Source organism: Crocodylus siamensis, chromosome 8, assembly GCF_052110815.1.
Source record: "Crocodylus siamensis isolate JL-2025a chromosome 8, ASM5211081v1, whole genome shotgun sequence".
Lineage (NCBI taxonomy): Eukaryota > Metazoa > Chordata > Crocodylia > Crocodylidae > Crocodylus > Crocodylus siamensis.
In genome coordinates, this window is record NC_143402.1 from 20,445,023 (window position 1) to 20,465,237 (window position 20,215).

Sequence of the window (20,215 nt, forward strand, 5' to 3'; positions counted from 1 at the left end):
GATGAGGCTATCTAGGTTTAACTGTTTCTCACTGAGACTTAGGCAGCTTGTACCATAAGATGTTCTTGTGGAAATGTGATCTCGCACGTGGTTCAGGAGCCAAATGTTAAAATCAAGCTCCAGTTTCCAAAGGGTGAATAGAGCAGGCAATTATTTTCTTAATGCGAAGCCTTGGCTAATCTTGGTCAAAGCAGAAAGATTACCATTTTTTTTTTTTCCTTTTTAGATTTTGTTCTTCAAGCCTATTATTATTTCAGCATCACATTGGCTGACACTTGCCTATCTCTATCTCTCTGCCTCAAACGCCATTTTAGATGGCCTCTAAAAATTCATGTTTGTAGGCCATTAGTACCTTTTTGGAGGCGCTAATTACTTTCTTGGGAAGGGGGGGAGAGGTGTTTCCAGTAGGGTATAGTAGGTGAATTCTTGGTGGTCCAGATCATTTTCATACAAAATGATGAACCCCTTATTGTAGTAACTTTGCAATGTGTAGAAGTGGTTCAGGGGCTGCCTGCCTCCTAAATTTCCTCTCTCCTGTGTGACTTCTGCCTTCTGGAATCCCTCAAGCTACTTATTATTCAAGCCTCTCAAGTGTGTGATCCTAAGGCCATAGGCAGGCATTCATTTCTACTGCTGCAAATTTGTGGGAGACTTGGTAGAAATCTCTCTGAGAGGTATTCCAGTCTGCAGCAGCCCCCCCCTCTGCCAGCTTTGCCTTCCCCAGACTGGCATTACCCTGGTTTGGGGAAGGCATGGAGGTCAGCAGTGAGAAAAAGCTCTCTATGCCTTGTCCAGAGTGGGGTTGTTTGTCTGGAGAACACACCAGGAGCTGTGACAACCCGACTCCTTTGCTGGTCTCAGAAATTCAGCCATAGCTCAGGTCCTGATTTGGGTGGGGGGAAATGGCCCTCCACCTTTTCTCAAGCTGGAATCTTCCTGCCACCCCCTCCAGTCTGAGGAAGACGCAGGGCAAACGGCTATTAGACTTTTCCCTGCCATGAGTAGTAGAGCAGAAGTTCATTTTGTTATGAGAAACTCCTGTGCAGGGGAGATCTCTTAGGTTTCAAGGTAGACTTTTTTGCAGATGGGGTATGTTTTCCTCTATGAGAAACTGCCCATTTATATGGCATTCATGCAATTTCTAGTGGGAGAGTGGCATTTTCGCTAGAAATGTAATTCCTGTCTAAGACCTAAAATGAATGACCTTTTTGGTAAGGCCTCTGGCACAGAAGATGTAATTACATTCCCTTTAGTACAGAAAAGGTTGAGATTGAAGCCCTCTGAATGGAATGAGCTTGAATTTTATGTAATTTGGAGGAACAAAACCGATGGTGTTCCCTGTATTTTGGGAACTGTGCATTTTATAAACTAGTTTTAGTTAAAGTGAGCTGCAGAATGTCCTGTTAACATCACAGCGCTAGAGAAGCTGCCTGAGAAGCATGGGCAGGAAAACCGTGCTTTTCACTGTGTAGGAATTTGTTGCATGAATTTTTTCTTTTTTTTTTTAAAGCACCCAGAAAGTCATTGAGCTTTTATGACTCAAAACGGAGAGTCTGCCTCTGCCTCTCCCTCCTTGTGCCTGGGAGGAAAGAGATGAAACTAAGTACCATGAGCCACCAGGAACCTGGTTCCTCATTTCTGCAACTAGCCATACCCACAGTCACTGTGGCTGCTTCCAGTGATCATGTCTGACACAACCTAATGAAGATGTGAGTGTTAGCCCTGTTCCTTAGGTCTGGAACAGAAGCTTCATAAACCAGTTTGACCTAAATCGGTTAGGTCTGATATGACAAGGTGGCCGAGTGGTTAAGGTGATGGAGTCCATCAAGTTCATTACATTCAAGTCCATTACATTCAACCAAGTTCATCTTAAACCAGTTTCAGCCATTTTGAAACTGGTTTATGTGAACTGAGCTTCTGTTTTGGTTACAAATTTAAACCAGTTTCTGACCACTTAAACTGGCTTGTGTAACTTCTGTCACTAGCCTTGGTGTCCAGTTAAGATCAAATGTCCTACTTGTCACTGAGCGATTTGGGTTCAGAAATTTGGGACGGTGTTGCTGCATTGTGGCTTCCAGTGGACCCACATTTTTTAAGGTTACACTTGAGCAGAAATGATGCAAGGTACAAGAGGGGTAACTTAAAAAAAAATCCAGATTCCTGAAGAATGTGATATTTGACTGCAGAATCATTTAATTGCCAGCCATGATGGCTGGCATGGAGGCTAAATGTCTAAGCAGATATGTGCCTATGCTGTTATACTGTTGGATGAGGAAGTTTACCTTATGGAGCAGCTGCTGCAAGTGGTGGGGTAGCGTCTGACATTGCTTCACTTGATGTTTTCAGCAGAGGCTACAGTGAAATTAGTCAACTAATGCATTTGGCAAAGCACTTTCTGTTCCTGTTCTCCAGCATGTGAAATGATGGGTGGCATGTAGGCTACAGCCGGAGACTCAGTGCATTGAACCGTAACTGCTTTGAACCCCAGTCAGTCAGTCTCTGGCCCAAACCAGAGCTGTAGCCTGGCATTTTTGTGCTTGGTGTAGGTCAGGTACAGAGCACCCCCACCATTTATTATATAACATCAACTTCCATTTGATTTGCTTCCCCTGCTTGTCCCCTGTGTGAGGATGCCTGGTACTAGTGTACCATTATATATTGCCCTCATTACTGTACTGACCCAAACTCTGAGGCTTTATAAATGCTTGTTTAATATTGCAGCCTTCTGGCTTTTGACCTTTCATGCACAGTTCATTCTTCTTGAGCTCCTCCTCCTGCAGTCATGAAAGCAAGGAAAGTTTAGATGAGGCTTCCATGGTCGCTTGGCTCAAGGAGTTTGGGCTTTATGGAGATCACTGAATAGGGTTGGCTGCTGAGACTTAAGTAGCCGCCTTAGCTCATGTTGCCCTTTGTTCCTGATCTGCCAAGCCTCATTGAGACAGTCCCCTCTCACAAAGAGGAAGAGTGCTACACCTTGTTGTTCTTGCCAACAAATGAGGTCTAGAATCAGCAACATCTCTTGGATTGGGGCCCTGATTGGCTACCACAAACTTATTTTAAAGATTGGTCTCAAGTCTCTAATAACGCCTCATCTTTGTAAGAATCATTTAGTGCTTTCTCTTTCGAGAATCATAGGGTTGGGAGGGACTTCAAGAACTCATCTAGGTACACGCAGGAGATTGCTAAACACTGGAGCTTCCCAGCAGAAGTTAATTCTGGTAGCAAAAGACTGAGAGAATACGGACTTACAAAATCAAAAGGCGAAGCTGACATTGGCTAAAAAGACAAGACTGGGTGGCACCTTCATTTGTTCAAAGAGGCATGCCAAATGCAGTGAATGGACCTGCAAAGAATAAGGGTACTAAAGAGAAGTTAAGCCAAGCTAGACTTTAGATCCACGTTCTGTAGTCCAGGGAGTTTGATTTGGAGGTGGTACGGAGACTTCTTGCTTCCTTACTACTTTGAACATGTGAATTGTCACTGGTGTGGGGGGAGGCTTTTTTTAATCTGTATTTATTTTTGAGTGCCACAGGGGTCTGCAGTTGTGGGTAAGCTTTTGACAGTGGTGGGGAAAACTTAACTTAAATTTCTATTGCTGCTGGTCCATCTTCATGCATGTTTTATTGCAGGACTTGTTCAAGACTACATACCTGCATACTGTGCCTGTTAGACTTTTTTTTTTAGGTTGGAGAAAGGGGGGATGGTTTATAGAACTGATTCTAAGGCTATGGACAGGTAGCAAATACAAAACCACTCCCCCAACAAGCTTCTTGCTTAAGATTCTCCTCCAGCAGCCAGAGCTATATAGTAAAAGGCAATAAGATACTGCACGTGTCCTATTCTATTTTTCCATTTGCAGAAAATGGGGAGTCATGCAGGGAGGAGTGTGGTATGGAGCAAGGTGGATTTAATTATGGTATGAAAAAACTGAACTGAAGAAATCGATGTTGCCCTAGAAGGCTTTCTCAGCACATGTATGGGTGTTCTTTAGTGCCACAGGCATATCGGGGCTTTGTGAAAGGATAGGGATCTTTATTTCATTTTAAGGTGAGAAGTGGTTGGCACAACTCCAGGCTTGGACTTGGGGCTATTGGGTGATGCTAGTTAATGGTGCTTGATCTAGGATCTTGTATACATGGGTGGACAGTGATAATATTGCTGCGATCTTGAGGATTCTGTGGCTTCCAGAACCATAAAAACCACTAACAGACTCCCTGTGCTATACTCCAGAGGCCTGTGCAGCCCAACCAGAGTATCCTACCTGGTGAGGATGGACGGAGTGCTGTTTTTCATCTGCAGTTTAGACTCTTGCTTTTTATGACTTGTTTAGTAACACTGGAGAGGGCTGCTTTTTGGATTGATGGATTGTTTGGGGGGGGATAAGGCAGAACCCCATGCTGTTTTGCCTCTTCTGTTTCTTCTCTAGTCCACTGGCAGGCCTTGTTTGCTTTTGGAACGTGGGACCATTCATCATGCCTCCTAAAAGCTGTGCACAGCCTGCCTAAGCACCAGTACATAGGAACAGTTGGACTACTGACCGCTGGGTCCATTCTTTGTATCCGTAGAAATTTCTCTGCCTTGATTGTGTTGTCTCTTTGCCAAGCAGAACAAAAAAAAAGGGGGATTGGGAGAGGGGGGAGAGAAGAGTAGCAAATGCAGAGGGAAGTTAACGCCTACCAGCATGCACGTGCACTTGGAAAGCTGTTTCGGATACAAGCCCCATGCAGCAGCCAAGCATGTTTGCCTTTGCAGCTTTCATGATTCCTAGATCTCTAACTGAAGCAGAGTGTTTATGCATCTTTAATGTGACCCATGTAGCAATTTGAGGGAAATCTTTATAGGAGGGGTGGGGGGGCTTTGTAAGGGTGTTGAGTTCACAGAGCTGGCTCCTCCGTTTTGTCCCATCCATTGTTGCTGTTGCTATTACTGTGCAGACTTTCTCTGCTGTGAAATAAAAGTCCTTTTGTGTTGGGGCCTCAGTGTGATGCCATTCTGCTCCTTTTTGGCAGTTCAGCCTGCTGAACTCCCAGGCTTAAGCTGCCGGCAAATGAAACTCAGGCAAGCAGACGCATGCAGCAGTGGGGGTGAGCCACCATCCCATTCAAATGCTAATATTGCCTGAAAACAGAGCTCTCATTCTAGCTTAAGACTCTTTCCTTCCCTTCCCTTCCCCCAGCACTGACTGCATGGCTGTCTGCAGGCGTTGAGGCCCTGTAAGAGAGCATGTTCCACTGGGTGATTTTTAAAGAGTGTGTGTGTGTGTGTGTGTGACCCACCTTTTTCTTGAAGGCTATTTTAAAGAAATGGCAGATAAGTTATTTGGGTAAATGTGATATCTTTCATTAGACTGGAAGATCTGGCCCAGTGTTTAAAGGACTACTTAGCAAAGTTCCCTGTTCAATGGGACTGCATGCATAAGGGAAGTCTGCAAGACCTGGTCCAATATTTGTGCTCCATGAGCCTCCCCTTCGCTTTCCTGTGAGCCTGTAAGTGTCTTGGGGGGAGGGGGACAGGAGGCCTAGTGGTGTGGGGTAAGAGGCTAAACATTGCTCTGCAATCCAGCATTCCCGTTGCAGCTCATGAGCCTCGGACAACGCGGCTAATACCAAATTGCTGATGGGAGCCCTGCTGGGCTGTGCCAGGCTGCACCCAGTGAAAATAATGAAGAAAGGAGCAGAGGGCTTTCTGAAGATTCAAAGAGGAAGTGATTCATAGAAGTGGGAGGGAGTGATTGTACAGATACGGTAGCACAAGTCGTTACTACCCTGTTTCTCCACTTTCTGAGCCATCGGGTGTAGATGAGAGAACAGAGGGGAGTAATTGTGAAGCCTGTGCAGTAGGGTGGGGTGGATGCATACAACCTCAAAGTACTTGGATATGGAGGATTGGTGTGCATAGCCTAATCTCTACCCCCCTCCCACTGCCCCACCCCCACTTTCAAGCTAGTTAAGAAGCTGTCAGAGGTGATGGGTGGTTGTTTCACAGGTGAGAGGACAACCTCTTCTTGGCTTGCCTGGCATATATAAAACACAATTGTAAACCAAGATAACAGGCTGCCTGGGAGGTTTGTGGTTTTTTTTAAGTTCTTTACTTCTGTCCCACTGTGGTGTACCCTTGCTTACCAAAAGCCTAATGTCACATTTTTTTGGTAGTTGTTTGCTAAAGAGGACAATCATCCTTTCCCCTTGATGGAATATAGCTTTATGCTCTTTCATTTCCGCAAAGCTCTTAAATCTGTGTAGTGTACTACAATGCCAGTGTGTGTTTTGTTTAACAAAGTGCCAGAAGTGTTCTGGGTGCATGACAAAGAGGAAACTTTAAATTCCAATAGTAGGATTTATCTTGGTGGTGTGTTCCAGTCTAATGGATGTGCTGTGCTTTGCCTAATGGGGGCATCTCTTTAATGGTGACCCCAACTGAACAGCTGGCAGATAAGAGTAGGTACTACTTCTGTACAAGGTGGAATCTAATACAAATATTAAATTACCACGTGTGTGGTTAACAGGATGTGTAGCTTTAGTTCAGTGTGCTGTAAAATGAGACCCTTGCTTGTCAAATGGGGGATGTTCTGATGAGTAGAGGTGAAACTGCAGATGCAAATCAGCTTCCCTATCTGTCATTGCCTTTCCCAACTAGAATCCATTGCCTTGTGTTTCACCCTCCATTGGTTTTTGTATGGCTGAGCAACCTGGCATTTCAGCAGTTCATTTATTGGGAGTTTTGCTGCTGTCCTAATGGAGGCAAGGAAGAAATAGGGGTCTGATCAACATGGTTCTTCCACTCTCACAGAGTGTCTTTGGAATCCACACACAAGGGGAATCCTGGCATTTTCTGTAGCAGTTCTTGCCACTGTAGCAGCAATATAGCAATAGTGCAGAAGTGGCTGTATGCAATAGCTCTTCTCAGTTGGCATCCTGCTTCAGGTGGCTTTGGAAGGCAGCTGAAATGACTAACTAGGCAGAGATCTAGGCCCTACCAAGGATTTTATCCTAATTGGAAAGCCACTGTTCACCCAGAGGTCTGACTGACGGGGAGAAGAGGCACATAGGAAGCTGTGGCAGAATGGTACAGCTCTGTGCAGGACTTCAGTTCAGCTATAACCAAGCTACTAATAAATTTACTCTTATCCTGCCTGGAATTTGGCAAATCTAAGTATTCTTCATCCACTGCTGCAGTCAAATGATTAGTGTCTTGGGCTTGGGACTGAGCGGGCTGTCTTGGCCTGTGGTCCTTTCAACTTTTGAGGCTAGGTTTCATTCTGTTCTGAACTTCCTTGTTACATGCTGGACTGGTGCAGTATGCACAACTTGACTGCATGTGGCTCCTGATCATGTGACCAATCAGCTGTGAATGTTACTAATGGACACCCTTTTTTTTTTTTTTTTTCCTCTGGCTTTTTCCAGGTGGTAAAGACAATTGGACTGAGAGAAGTTTGGTTTTTTGGACTTCAGTACCAGGATACCAAGGGCTTCTCAACATGGTTGAAACTCAACAAAAAGGTATTTGTATGCATTGTACACCTACCCTTTCCTTGGCTTTGTCATGATTACCATGCCATTCTTCCCCCCCCCCCCCCCCCCCCCACCCCATTTCTCTCCATAACAGGAGCTGAGTTATAAGCAGCAAGCTGTTTAGCCAAAAAGTTGCCAACCCCTGGTCTATAGTTTAGACACAGTGTCAGATTTGCTGCTGCTTGTTTGCAGTAGTGCTGTTTTCAGGCAGATCTGTTAACACACAGTACAGCAAGGAAGAGATTTATTAATGTGTAGTAGGCGTGGTAAATAAGACCTAAGCAGGCAGCTGCAGAGCATGCACCTGGTGACCCGTGCTCTGACCTACTGAAGCTAGAATTACAATAGTACCTGGTGAAGAATAAGCAGTGACAAAAGATGCTGGGTGTCTCCCAAAGGGAGGATACTTGTGAGGTGGGACCTGGAGAATCTTACTCTGCCTGCTCTGCTGCATGCTTGCTTTCTGTATTGAAAAGGAAGAATGCACTGAATGTGCCCCTATCCTCTTCTTTTAATATGCCACTGAAATTTTTAGCTGGCCTGACAAATACTAGGTCTGACTGTCCCTTCTCTCTTCTCCCCCCTCCCCCAGGTGACAGCCCAGGACGTCCGCAAGGAAAGCCCATTGCTCTTCAAGTTCCGTGCCAAGTTCTACCCAGAGGACGTGGCTGAAGAGCTAATTCAGGATATCACACAGCGCCTCTTCTTCCTTCAAGTGAAGGAGGGCATCTTGAATGATGATATTTACTGCCCTCCAGAGACTGCCGTCCTTCTCGCTTCCTATGCTGTCCAGTCAAAATATGCAGACTTCAACAAGGAAGTGCACAAGACTGGCTATCTTGCTGGTGACAAACTGCTTCCACAAAGGTATGCAAGCTTTGCCTCTCCTGCGAGCATCCAGTGTCATAAGCTATATACAGGTTCAGTGTGTTTAGATAGCTTCACTTTTTGTTTTTTGGCTGGAATCACATGAACTGTACCTCCAACTCTGGTTGCATGCATGCAGTAAGTGCAAGGCACACTATGGTCGTCTTCTCCAAGGAGCTTGTCAGAGCCCATTGCAGTTAAACAATCGCTGAATGTGATTTAGAAACTTGTGATTTTGTAAACTCCTTTTTGTGTGAAGAAGCAAAAGGAAGAGACATTAATGGAGCAGACAGAAACAAAACAAGAACCAACAGCTTTTATAACAGGTCATTGTAATGGTACAAGGAGAAACAAAAGCAGAATACCATTTTCCTTAAATATACAATGCTACTCAAGCCTTGACTTGTGGCTTGGCTACAGATCCAAGTCTGGACAAATGCTTTCTTGAAACAAGTGGGTGAGGCGGGGGGAAAGCATGGGGCAGTAGGAGTATTTATTGAGGCTTTTTGGCACTGACCTGCAGTGCAAAGGTACTGTTTAGATGGTGGGCCGTGATTGCAGCTGGTGGGACCGGCCTTGGTACAGTTTTGTCCCCTTTCTAACTAAAAGGATTCTGTTGCCTGTTGCTTCCTTTCTAGAGTTCTGGAGCAGCACAAGCTCAACAAGGACCAGTGGGAGGAGAGGATTCAAGTGTGGCATGAGGAACATCGGGGAATGCTCAGGTAACTTGACTTTATGGCTTGATATTATTTTGCCCTGTTAAGAAAGTGGGGCTATACCAGCCTGTAGTTGCCTCAGAATTTGTAGTAAACATTTTTATTTGTCCTTGGGCGAAAGCCTGTTAGCATGGCATTTGTCATCTTGCTGAAGAATAATTAGGTTTATGTCTTGGGTGACTGTCAGGCTGTCCTTTCAAGTGAAATGGAACGTGCCTATGGCAGCGTGTAGCCATACTGTCAGACTTGCTGCCAACTTACCTACCAACTAAAGGTAGCAGCTTCTCCCCATAATGCCTCTTATTTAGAGTCTGTGTGGAAAAATCTGTTTCCTTTGCATGTTTTAGAGAAGATGCCATCTTGGAATACCTGAAAATTGCACAAGATCTGGAAATGTATGGGGTGAACTACTTCAGTATTAAGAACAAGAAAGGCTCTGAACTCTGGCTAGGTGTAGATGCTCTTGGCCTCAACATATATGAGCAGAATGACAGGTAACAAACCTTTCTTAGATCTCTTTGGGTGACCTTTTGTTCTTCAGCACATACTGAAGAAACCTCTCCCCTCCAAAACAAAGGAATATTTTAAAGAATTAAGGCTTTTAGTATGAAATGTGCTGCTTACTCACCTATGTGCAGTTTTGACCAACCGAAGGCACAGTAAGGGTGGAATCTCATTACAGCAAAATCCATTTTAAGAAATTCCATTGCAACAAACTTCTAAATCTTAGCTGCTGGCCTGTAGCAAGTAATGCCAAGTGGCTGTTTTGTTAGAAAGGAATTCACTAGTACAGAAAATGTCTTTACTGTAAACAGTTTCACTCTTGTCCAAGGCCTTGTTTAAAACCTCACTTTAAAATGAATGTCTCCCCTGTTGAACCAACCTGCCTCTGAACTGGGAGCAAGAACAGGAAAAATAAGGGTGGGGACTTACCAGGCCTTGGCTATTCTGTAGTAACTGTTGCACCCTCTGGAGCGAGAGCCAAGCACACAGCTTGCCTCTGAATGAAACAAATGTGACTCAGTTGTCACAATTTTTTTCCTCCTGAGGACAGGGATAGCACTCATAGGGTAGCGGAGTCATCTTTAAGTCCTGCCCTCACTAACCATAAGTGCTCAGTTATTGGGGTGTATGTGCACGCATTCCCCCAGTGAACAGTGTACTCTCCTTCATGCTTTGACTGCTCTGTGGTAACTCCTCAAAGAATTCCTTTACAATAAAATAAACTGGGCATCCCTATGAAGTTCGTCATGATAAGTTCCACCTGTGTGGTTTTTCCAAGTAAACTCTTCCAGGCTGTGTCGGTGCATTTCTTGGTTAAGGTCTTTGACACAAGCTACATGACATGACTGTTTTAATAAAACTGCTGGGAGAGGTGCTTGTAATCCATGTAATTGCTCTGCAGGGACAACTTGACATTAAATTGAATCCCACTGAATAGAATTTCCTTGACTTTTTTTTTTAATTTTAAATTGTCCTCCCTGCAAGGTGAGGAAACAGTTGATTACTGTTCTTGCTTTGTTTTTTTACGTGCCTCTGCAGCTCTTAATTTCTGGAACCTGGGGGAAAAGCTCAAGTACTGTTAGAGCCATTTTGACACTTCCAGTCTACTGTTGGCTAATTTGGAATAAATTTAGAGTAACTTCTGCTAAACTCCTCCATTTTTTTTTTTTTCTTTTTTCTTTAAATCCTTGCAGGCTAACTCCAAAAATTGGATTCCCTTGGAGCGAGATCAGGAATATCTCATTCAATGACAAGAAGTTTGTCATCAAGCCCATTGACAAGAAAGCTCCAGTAAGAGATACCATTGAAATATCAGTTTTTAATAAACACTCAAAGATGCACTTAAATCATTTTAAAAGCATTTTACAAGCCATTTTCCAATAACTAGCAGAAGGTATTTAAAGTATTGTCAAAGTGAATGGATGGGTTGACAGACAGTTGTGGGTAGGGGAGAGGTTGGCATGTTAGGTTTGCTTTATGATTTGGAGTTAGGAAATTGCTGAGGTCACCTCCTGCATCCATCTTTGTTGCAAAGTCTGCTGCCTTGCTTGCTGTTTCTGATCAGCTTGAGGAAAGCTTGGCTTGCTGTACAGAATCCAAAATGGACAACCTCTATCTATCCTTTATGCCATAGCTTTTGACTCCTCAGCTTTCCCATACTACTTAATATCATCTTTCTCTGAATGAACGGTCCACCACTGTTTGGAAACCACTTCCTTGCTGTTCTTATGCATGAGTAGCCACAATGAAGTTGCATTTCCCCTTCCTTGTATAAGAGGAAACGACCTGTTTAAGGTGTGAGCAAGAAAATTAGTATTCCAGTTGGAGTAAGGGCAGACTATATCATCTCAAAACTGAAAACCTAATCGTGCGATTTGTAGCTTCATCTAGGTGATAGAAATGCTTTAGTTTAAAAGCACGGATGCTTATTGGGAATGTTTTTAGTGGCTTTTTGAGCACTTAATGGTGTGCATGCCATATCCTGACAATGCAAAATCCAGCCTTGGCAAGCTGACGGACTACCAGGTCTTCCCTAGATAATACCTGGAGACTTTAACAACACGGTCCTTGATGTTCAAAATGTGCCCTGTGGTATTGTCTGTTCTGTGGATTCCTCCAGACCTTCATAGTTTAGGCATGTTTCTTACTATTAAGTGCCTGGTTTGCCACTACATTTTTGCCTTGCTTATAGGTGAAGTGTCCTCTTATGGCTAATGGTCCTTTTAGCCTTCCCCTCAACTGTTGCCCCCTGTGAGCATGTTGTGGGTAGCAATAGTGAGGTATGTATGCACGTGCTAGGGAAATGAGTCTAATGCTTTCTCCCCTCTGTCTTAAGGACTTTGTATTCTATGCCCCACGACTACGAATTAACAAGCGAATCCTGGCGCTGTGCATGGGGAACCACGAACTCTACATGCGCAGACGTAAGCCAGACACCATTGAAGTACAGCAAATGAAGGCGCAGGCTCGGGAAGAGAAACATCAGAAACAGATGGAGAGGTAGGTACCACAAGGATCTGAACCCGAGCTTTTTCTGATGACCGCAAACCACATTGCATTAGTACAACTGCTGAAAGCGCCTGCCCATTTTAATACCAGATTTTTACTAGGGTCTAGTTTTGGCAGCTGAAGCAGATTCTCTTTTTAAATGGATGATGCAGCTGGCACAATTCTTAAACATGACTTGGTGTTCGGATAGTCTTGATCTGAAAACTGTTCTTATAGGCAGACAAGGTTCTTTGGGTGAATCTGATACTTTTATTAGACCAACTTAAATAGTTGGAAAATTTTCTTGGCAAACTTTTGGGATTAAAACCCCTTAGTTAGGCTGAGGTTTGTAAAGCAAACTCTGCTCAAGACTGAGTAGAGGTCATCTCATTGGGATATACAGAGCAAAATTTGAAGACCTAGCTTTTGACTTTTTTTGCTAAGGCCCCTTCTACACATCACAGGTGATTGTAGAAAGTATGGCTACAACCTACACCCCTGAACTGTTCTGTTGCATTTTAATGCAATTTTGATGCTATATCTCGAGTCCTGTCCACATGTGCATGGCAGGAAGTGTGGGATTGCACATTAAATCCCATCATACCTTTTATTGCCAGTGCAGAGAACCTGATCCCAGGCTCCCCAGCACCAGCAAGAAGCAGGCTTCCATGGCTGGGAGCTTCACACACCTCAGTTGTGAGGGGCTTCCAGCCATGGGTGACAGCCCATGTATGCCTGGCACTGTGCGATCTCTTCTGTAGTGATCTCCCTGCCTGAGGGATGGAGGGAAACTCCTGGAGCTGTAGGATTGCTGTAGGGGGCAGTCCTCTTGCACCCCCAGACCTAGGATTGCAGCTGCTGTGATCCTTGGGGCTTGGAGTTTTTTCACTGGGCATGGTACATCCCTGTGGCTGAGAGCTGTCAGCTGAGGGAGCTCCCAGCAGCAGGGGTGATTCTGCTACATGTTCAGATTTTAAAGCTTGATAGTAACTAGTTACTAAGGTAGTGCACACTTCTTGAGGTTTAACTTTTTTATAGCTGGTTGGAGCTTTTTATTGTTTGTGATAACTACGTTGCACACGTAGTTGGTCTCCAAGTAATTGTGCAGTTAGCCAGGTAATTGCACAAGACCTGTGATGTGTAGAAGGGGGCCTTAGTGATGAAACTTCAAAAGCTGTCTTTGCATATTGTTCTGTATATCCTAATGAGATGAGTATCTGCTCTGCTCAGTCTTGAGCAGAGTTTGCTCTGCAAACAGGCCTATCTAGAATCCATCAGATGAGTTGCCTCTTGCATGATCATGGCTTTTCTGTTGGAGAGCCCTGCTACCTTTATATTGCAGTTTTAGAATTAGCTGCTTTATTTTAACTGTTCTTTAATCAGAGCCCTGCTGGAGAATGAGAAGAAGAAGAGGGAACTGGCAGAGAAGGAGAAAGAGAAGATTGAACGCGAGAAGGAGGAGCTGATGGAACGGCTCAGGCAAATTGAGGAGCAAACCAAGAAAGCTCAGCAAGGTACTAGAAAATCTTTTTTTGGCAGAGAAACCATCTAGCTCTAGGTATTTGCATTTAAAAATTTCAAGTCCTAAAATTGGGCATTCTCCTGCAACTTGTCCTGAGCCTTTAGGTCCTCCATATCTCCCACATGCCTCAGACCTTGAATTCTGCAGTATTGCACATCAAAAACCTAGCCTTGGCTCCCAGTGAAGACCTAGGAGGGGAACTGTTGGATAGGCAGGCTGGCTGATCTGTCATCTGGGATCGGATCTGATCTTTGTCTTGGGGCTGTTGTCAGAAATGACTAACAGGGTGTGGGACCTCGGGCAAATCAGCCTGTACAGGGCCTGGACACAGCGGGAGGGAGTAGGGGTGGTAAGTGGCCGGACACAAAGATGGCTCGGCTCCGCAGGGCCCCCCAAAGCCCAGGGCTTGGGTCATTTGCCCTGACTTCCTCCTGTTCCCTGCCCAGGAATGGCCCTGGCTGTAATGCTTTGTTGTTGGGAAGCGGTCTCTATGGTGGAGACTTCATAACTCTTATTCCCATCAACAGTCCTGGTTTCTTATGCTACAGGGCAGAGCCAGTGGGGCTGGGGCAGGGAGAGCTAGTTGGAACCCAAATGGGTTTAGCCTGTAGTTCAGAGATTTGAAGCTGACTGCAACAGGCATAGGACTTTAGGGCAGGAGGACTAAAAGAGATGCTCCAAGCAGGATACTGCTGGTACCTTACTAGTGAATATTGCTTCTATATGCCCACCAGTGCAGGGAGGTATATGCCAGGGGGAGTTACTTTCTTGCTGCTATTCTAGGTTTGATCTCCAAGCCTGGCTTTGCTTTTCTCTTTTTCATGCTGCTCTTTCTTCAGAACTGGAAGAACAGACCCGCAGAGCATTGGAGCTGGAACAAGAAAGGAAACGAGCCCAGGAGGAAGCAGAGAAGCTGGCTAAAGAACGTCAGGAGGCAGAAGAGGCAAAGGAGGCCCTGCTGAAAGCTTCCAATGACCAGAAGAAAACCCAGGAACAGCTGGTGAGCAGACTTAGCCAGGGAGAATGGCGTTCTGGATGCCTCCTTGGTCTTTTTAGTGGTATAGACTTTTTGCCTAAGCAGTGGTTTACCAGGGAATTGGCTGGGAATTCAGTTTCTTTTTAATTCAGATCCTTATCAAATGCATAAGCTAGTACCTTCTTTAAAACTAAATCTTTATTAAATTGGTGATTTTAATGGAAAACCATCTTTTAGTCAAGAATCTCCACATGCTCATTATTAGGGGGTATGCATGGAGAAGTTGGTTCTGTGGCCCTTTATACGAGACTCTTGCATCCTGTAGAAGAAGAAAACCCAGACCTGTAATTCCAGTTACAGGGTGGGTGGGCCCAGAGCACCCAACAGCACAGCAGTGAGCATCAGAATTCTTGAATGTATGGCAATCTGGCTTAGTCTTCCTCTTTTTCGGGTGGGCACTCCCTTGCTTCTTGGAGGCTTGAGGAGATGGATACTCCCTTAATTTAGAAGGAAATAAAATATCCAAACCCCTTGTGTCTGTTACTTCTACAGTCTTCAGAGATGGCAGAGCTTACATCTAGAATCATGCAGCTGGAGGTGGCCAGGCAGAAGAAGGAGAGTGAAGCCTTTGAGTGGCAGCAGAAGGTACAAATGGCATCTGGTTACAAACACCTTCCCTCCCTTCCCCCAGTGCAAAAAGCTTTTGACACAGGTTTCCCCCTTTTTATTCTGGCTTCTGTGGGCTGGTCTGACCCTATGAGGTTACCTTGTTACTTATGACACCTTTTTTTGTTTTTAGCATGTAAGGTAATAAACTGAGAACACTGCAGCAGGAAAGCCTGAACTGCATCTGAACTCCAAAGTACCAGCTACTTCTGATTTTTCATGTTGCATGGGCTTAGTCTGATGATGATGCTTACTGCTTTCAGTGTTCAGCTAGACGCTAGATGTTCAGCTGCCAGGACAAAGGAACGTGGAAGCCCCTCATGCTTTTACAGTCAAAGTAGAGCCTTCCTACTGGGGAATGTTTCTGGGGTGCAGAATACACATTTATTCCTGTCCACAGTATTGAACTGATGATTCAGTCATCTTTATGCTGCCCAAAATTCAGCCACTGTTCCTAAAATGGATGCTTTGGGAGTAATTCCTAAGAATTTAGGAAGGATCCATTGTAATGTTCAAACAGATCTGGGAATGATCCTGTTGGGTGTATCTTCAGGTAGTCGCGTGAAACTGCCTACTCCATATTTAGCTTGGCTGCAGCTCATGCACACATGGGGTAGCTGTTTTAAAGTGCATTTATGTACAGTGTAGGTATAACAATTATGCTGGATGGCTACACATGCAGATGTCCAAGTCCCACTTATAATGGGATATGACCCTACTGTCAACCTTCTTCCTGACCAGTTCTTATGAAGGTTCCACTTAAAAGCTTCTGGCACAAAAAGGGATCTTTATGATGTGGACATGATAGAAACACACTTCTGAGCCAAGGAATATATTTTTTGGGTCCCGGGGAGTGAAACCTCTCCCAGTAGGAGATTCATTAACTTGAGGTGGTATGTTTTACCTCAGGCTCAGATGGTGCAAGAGGACCTAGAAAAGACCAAAGAAGAACTGAAGACGGCCATGACCACCCCTCATGTCACTGAACCCATCCATGGTGAGAATGAGAATGATGAACAGGATGAGAATGCTGCAGAGGCCAGTGCTGAACTGCGGTCGGATGCTACTATTAAGGACCGCAGTGAGGAGGACCGCACCACTGAAGCGGAGAAGAATGAACGAGTCCAGAAACACTTGAAGGTAGGGACAGAAAGTCTATGGGCTTCTGCAGTGCTTGTACATCCTCCTGCCCTTGTTTATGCAGCTGGAGTGGGGAGCAGGGTAGTTAAGAATCAGGGAAACATGATCTCATGTCAATTGACTGATATGTTAGAAAACTTAGTGGGGAATGCAGCAAAACTTGCCTTGGATCTCATCAAGCTTCTTCTTTTCAAACCCCTGTTAGTGAAAACTACATGGCACTGCCAAGGAAAAGCATCTGTTGCATGTAATTTGCAAAGATGAACCCTGCCAGCCACCTGACAGCTGTTCAGTAATGAGCTGGAGGACTTAGTCCGGTTCCTATTGAGCAGGTGCCTGTAGTAGTCTGTCATGTTGGCTGAGCCTCTGCTGGACTATGCAGCTCAATCCAAGCATGGTTCTTGGAGGCAGCTTTAGAGCATGTTGGGAGCAGCATGGGGAAGCCCCTGCCGAACCTGGTGTCTGGACTGAACTTGGGTCTTGTGAAAGGTCACTCAAAAGCATCTACACAGGCAGATATTGCCTGTGTCCAGCTCTGCAGGTGTAGCTATGAATCTGACTCTCCAGATGCCCTGATTTGCAGTATTACTGTACTTTGCAGTGATGCTATAAAGACAGATTGGAATTGGTAGCGTCTTGGGTGTGAACTCTTTGCCACTGATGGAGGGATTTCATTTATTAAACCAGTCTTGCTGCTGTCCCTCTCATTGACTGCCAGAGCAGTCTCACTTCTACACTGAACATAGAAAGAGATTGAGTTAGGTAGATGGGATGCTTCTCGTCTCCAAGGGCAGCATTTTTTAAATTGGTTTTTTTGTTGTTGTTGTTGTTTGTTTTTTTTTTCCCCCGGGGTGGAGGGACACCCTTAAGATCAGCCAGTGAAGGCGTAAATCTCATATTGCAGAGTTGCAGCCTGTACTAATCTAACTTTCTTTCCTTTTTCCCCCCCTCCTTTTCTCACTAAAGGCTCTTACCTCAGAGCTGGCAAATGCCAGGGATGAAACCAAGAAGACAGCCAATGACATGATCCATGCTGAGAACATGAGGCAGGGCCGAGATAAGTACAAGACCCTCCGCCAGATTCGACAGGGCAACACCAAGCAACGCATTGATGAGTTTGAGTCCATGTAAACTCTCCTGCACCTGCCATCCCTGCACTCCCCATTTTTCCCGTCATCTCCCATCACTCGTGTGTAATCGTGCTGCGCTGGAACCACTACAGAAGAATGACCCTGGTCTTATTTATCAAGTTTTTTATGCAGATGCTGCAGTTCAGCAACAGAAGAACAAATAAAATGCTCATGTTTTCTTGGGGGCGGGAGGGGAAGGGGGAGGTAGCTGTTGCTGGTGACAAATCTGAATTTCTTGCTCAGCTGCATTGCATAAAGCTTTGTATTGCTTACCGAAACAGCTGAACCGTCACCTTGTTCCACAGGGTGGAGGTGCAATCAGATGCTTACACTGAGTTCCTTATGACAATGCAGCCATTTTGAAACCCATACCTTGCCACCCATTCAGAGTTGCAGTATTATAACTTACTAACCAGGGGCTAGACCTCTGCTTTAGCATAGGATCTGACCCCCAACTGAGAGGGTGGGAAGGCAAGGGTTGGAAGTGAGAGAGATACAATTGCTATCGCTAAAAGACCAAAGCTTTTGCCCCTGAACTTAAGCAGGCCAAACTGAGCCTCTGTAAGCTGTCAGTGTTCACTGCTGCACAATCCAGTAGATAACAGCTTTAGTTGAGAACACAACTCTAAAGGATTCATCACGAGAGAAATTCAGAGTAGCGTTGGCATTTTCCATTGAGATGGCTTGTTTTGGAGCAGCAAATTTCTGAGTCAGCCAAGAGAGGAATCTCCTCTCAAAGTAAAATCCTTGCTCATTGCCACTTGTCTTGCCAGTGCTGTTTGAATGCAGCAGTAGCAGAGAGCTCAGGAACAGCTGCAGATTCTGCTCACAGCCCTAAAATAGAATAGGGAAAGGATGGGGGAGAAGGGGCAAAGGGAAGGGGTAGCAGCAAAAAAACAGGTGGGTTCCAACCAAATGCAGGTACAACCACCAAAAAAGTCTGATTTTTTTACAGTGCATTACTCATGCACAGAATTAAAGACTTCCAGAAAAGGCCTTCTTTTTAAAATGTAAGCGTTGGTGCCTTATGATTTCTTCATGTATACAGATGTAGTTCAGAGTTTTAACAAAGTGTCTTCTAACTGAATCTGATTTGCACCAATTGGGGACCAAAGTTACAGACTTGGATGCATTTTTTTTCTTTTTAATCTAAAATCTGCTTTGTCATCAGTTTAAGTTGTTTTTTTTTTTTCTTTTCCCTCCATGCTTCTGTTGGACCAGGCTTGAGATGAAATATACTTTTTTAAAAGCCATCTGTCCTGAAAGGAATAATGTCCTGTTATTGTTGCCTTAATTATCAGATAGCACCACCTGGCTCAGGACCTCTCCCTTCTCCTTGGAAAGATGTCTTGCCTCTTTGAGAACAAAATCCATTTAGTCTTGAAGGATCATTTCTCTTTCTGGTGAGGGGAGATGATAGGTCCTATGCTAGCTGTTCTTTACCACGGTTGAAATGTCTAGCAAGTCCTGTTTTCCAAGTAGACTTCTATTCATTTTTGTCCACATTGTAGTTTAAACATAATCTCTTGGTCACTTGGGAAACAGCCATGTCTGCTCAGGGTTGACTTGGACATTGACTTGAACCTTTATGGGAAGAAAAGGCAGGAAATGCTCCAGTTCAGAAAAGCCTTTTTTTTCTTTTTCTCTCTTAAAATTGACTTCTGCTCTGCCCTCCTTAGTTTTCAGGTACTTTTTCTTGCTCAGTGTGCTGCTAAATCTATGCAACTTTCTCAACTCTGTGGAGGCTCTTCCCCGCCCTCCCCCCCGGTCCATGCAATGTCAGCACTAGAGTGAGTATAGGAGAACATCTGAAGGCTTTTCTAGAGCACTTCTAACCCACTGTATGGAGGGGAAGAAGGGGCTCAGTGAGATGTTGGTGGCAGGGGGTAGGGGGTAGCATGTGCCAAAAAGTCTTGTCAGTGTTAATAAATGGCAGTATTTCTCTGGGAATCTTTTGTGCTGTCTGAAACCACCTCCACTGGTATCAGTAACTATTTTTGGAAGCTATGCCAGCTTGAGGGGAGAACCACATGAATGCTGACCAAATAAACCTCTGTTAAAAGTACAGCTTTCAGAGAATAGCCAAGGTGTGCATTTTTGAAGCTGTGTTTCATTTTGGGCTCCCCCAGACTCAACGTGCCTTTTAGGAGAGTGGGAAATCTTACAATCGGCCAAAAACACACCCCAGTGCTTTGAAAGTTACAAACGAAACATTGCCGTTAAGCTTGTCAGAACTGATTTGCATATTTCTTTGCTGAAGAATTATTGGCACTGATTCTACATGAGTCTCATTACCAAGAGAACAAACAACCATTAAAACTTCACTTCTGGTGCTTTTAAGGCTGGTTCTCAGCAGTTCTGTTCTGTCCATGGCAACTACTGGCGCATTTTAAAAAGGAGGAAAAAAAAAAAAAAAAGCCCTTACTATATCTTTTTTTAACAATTTCCTAATGAAGATACAGCGCCTAGAATATGTGTGGTCAAACAATAAACCAGTAAACCTCTTTATTGTGATTGGGTCATAAAATACTGCTGAACTCTTGTATTATGCTGGTGTGATTCCTGTTTATGATTTTTTTTGTCTTGTTCTAGTTCCAAATGGTCCAGTATAAAAATAGAATGGTTTTGTGCCAGTGAGTCCACCTAACTCCTTGTGTAGTTGTTTCAGCCCTCCCCTTTTCCTACCAGTATTATAT

General features: G+C 44.5%; 1 protein-coding gene across 1 annotated transcript in view; it reads left to right on the forward strand.

Moving 5' to 3' along the window:
- Positions 1 to 17,666, forward strand: part of MSN (moesin) — a 71,983-nt gene extending 54,317 nt beyond the window's left edge. Inside the window, exons 3-13 of the mRNA XM_090060090.1 lie at positions 7,404 to 7,499; positions 8,104 to 8,378; positions 9,017 to 9,100; positions 9,442 to 9,588; positions 10,792 to 10,888; positions 11,934 to 12,097; positions 13,469 to 13,599; positions 14,447 to 14,607; positions 15,136 to 15,228; positions 16,159 to 16,389; positions 17,356 to 17,666. Coding sequence (XP_089916216.1) covers positions 7,404 to 7,499; positions 8,104 to 8,378; positions 9,017 to 9,100; positions 9,442 to 9,588; positions 10,792 to 10,888; positions 11,934 to 12,097; positions 13,469 to 13,599; positions 14,447 to 14,607; positions 15,136 to 15,228; positions 16,159 to 16,389; positions 17,356 to 17,520 — 1,644 coding nt within the window. The 3' untranslated portion in view covers positions 17,521 to 17,666. The remainder of the gene's footprint in view (positions 1 to 7,403; positions 7,500 to 8,103; positions 8,379 to 9,016; positions 9,101 to 9,441; positions 9,589 to 10,791; positions 10,889 to 11,933; positions 12,098 to 13,468; positions 13,600 to 14,446; positions 14,608 to 15,135; positions 15,229 to 16,158; positions 16,390 to 17,355) is intronic.
- Positions 17,667 to 20,215: the final 2,549 nt, after the last annotated feature.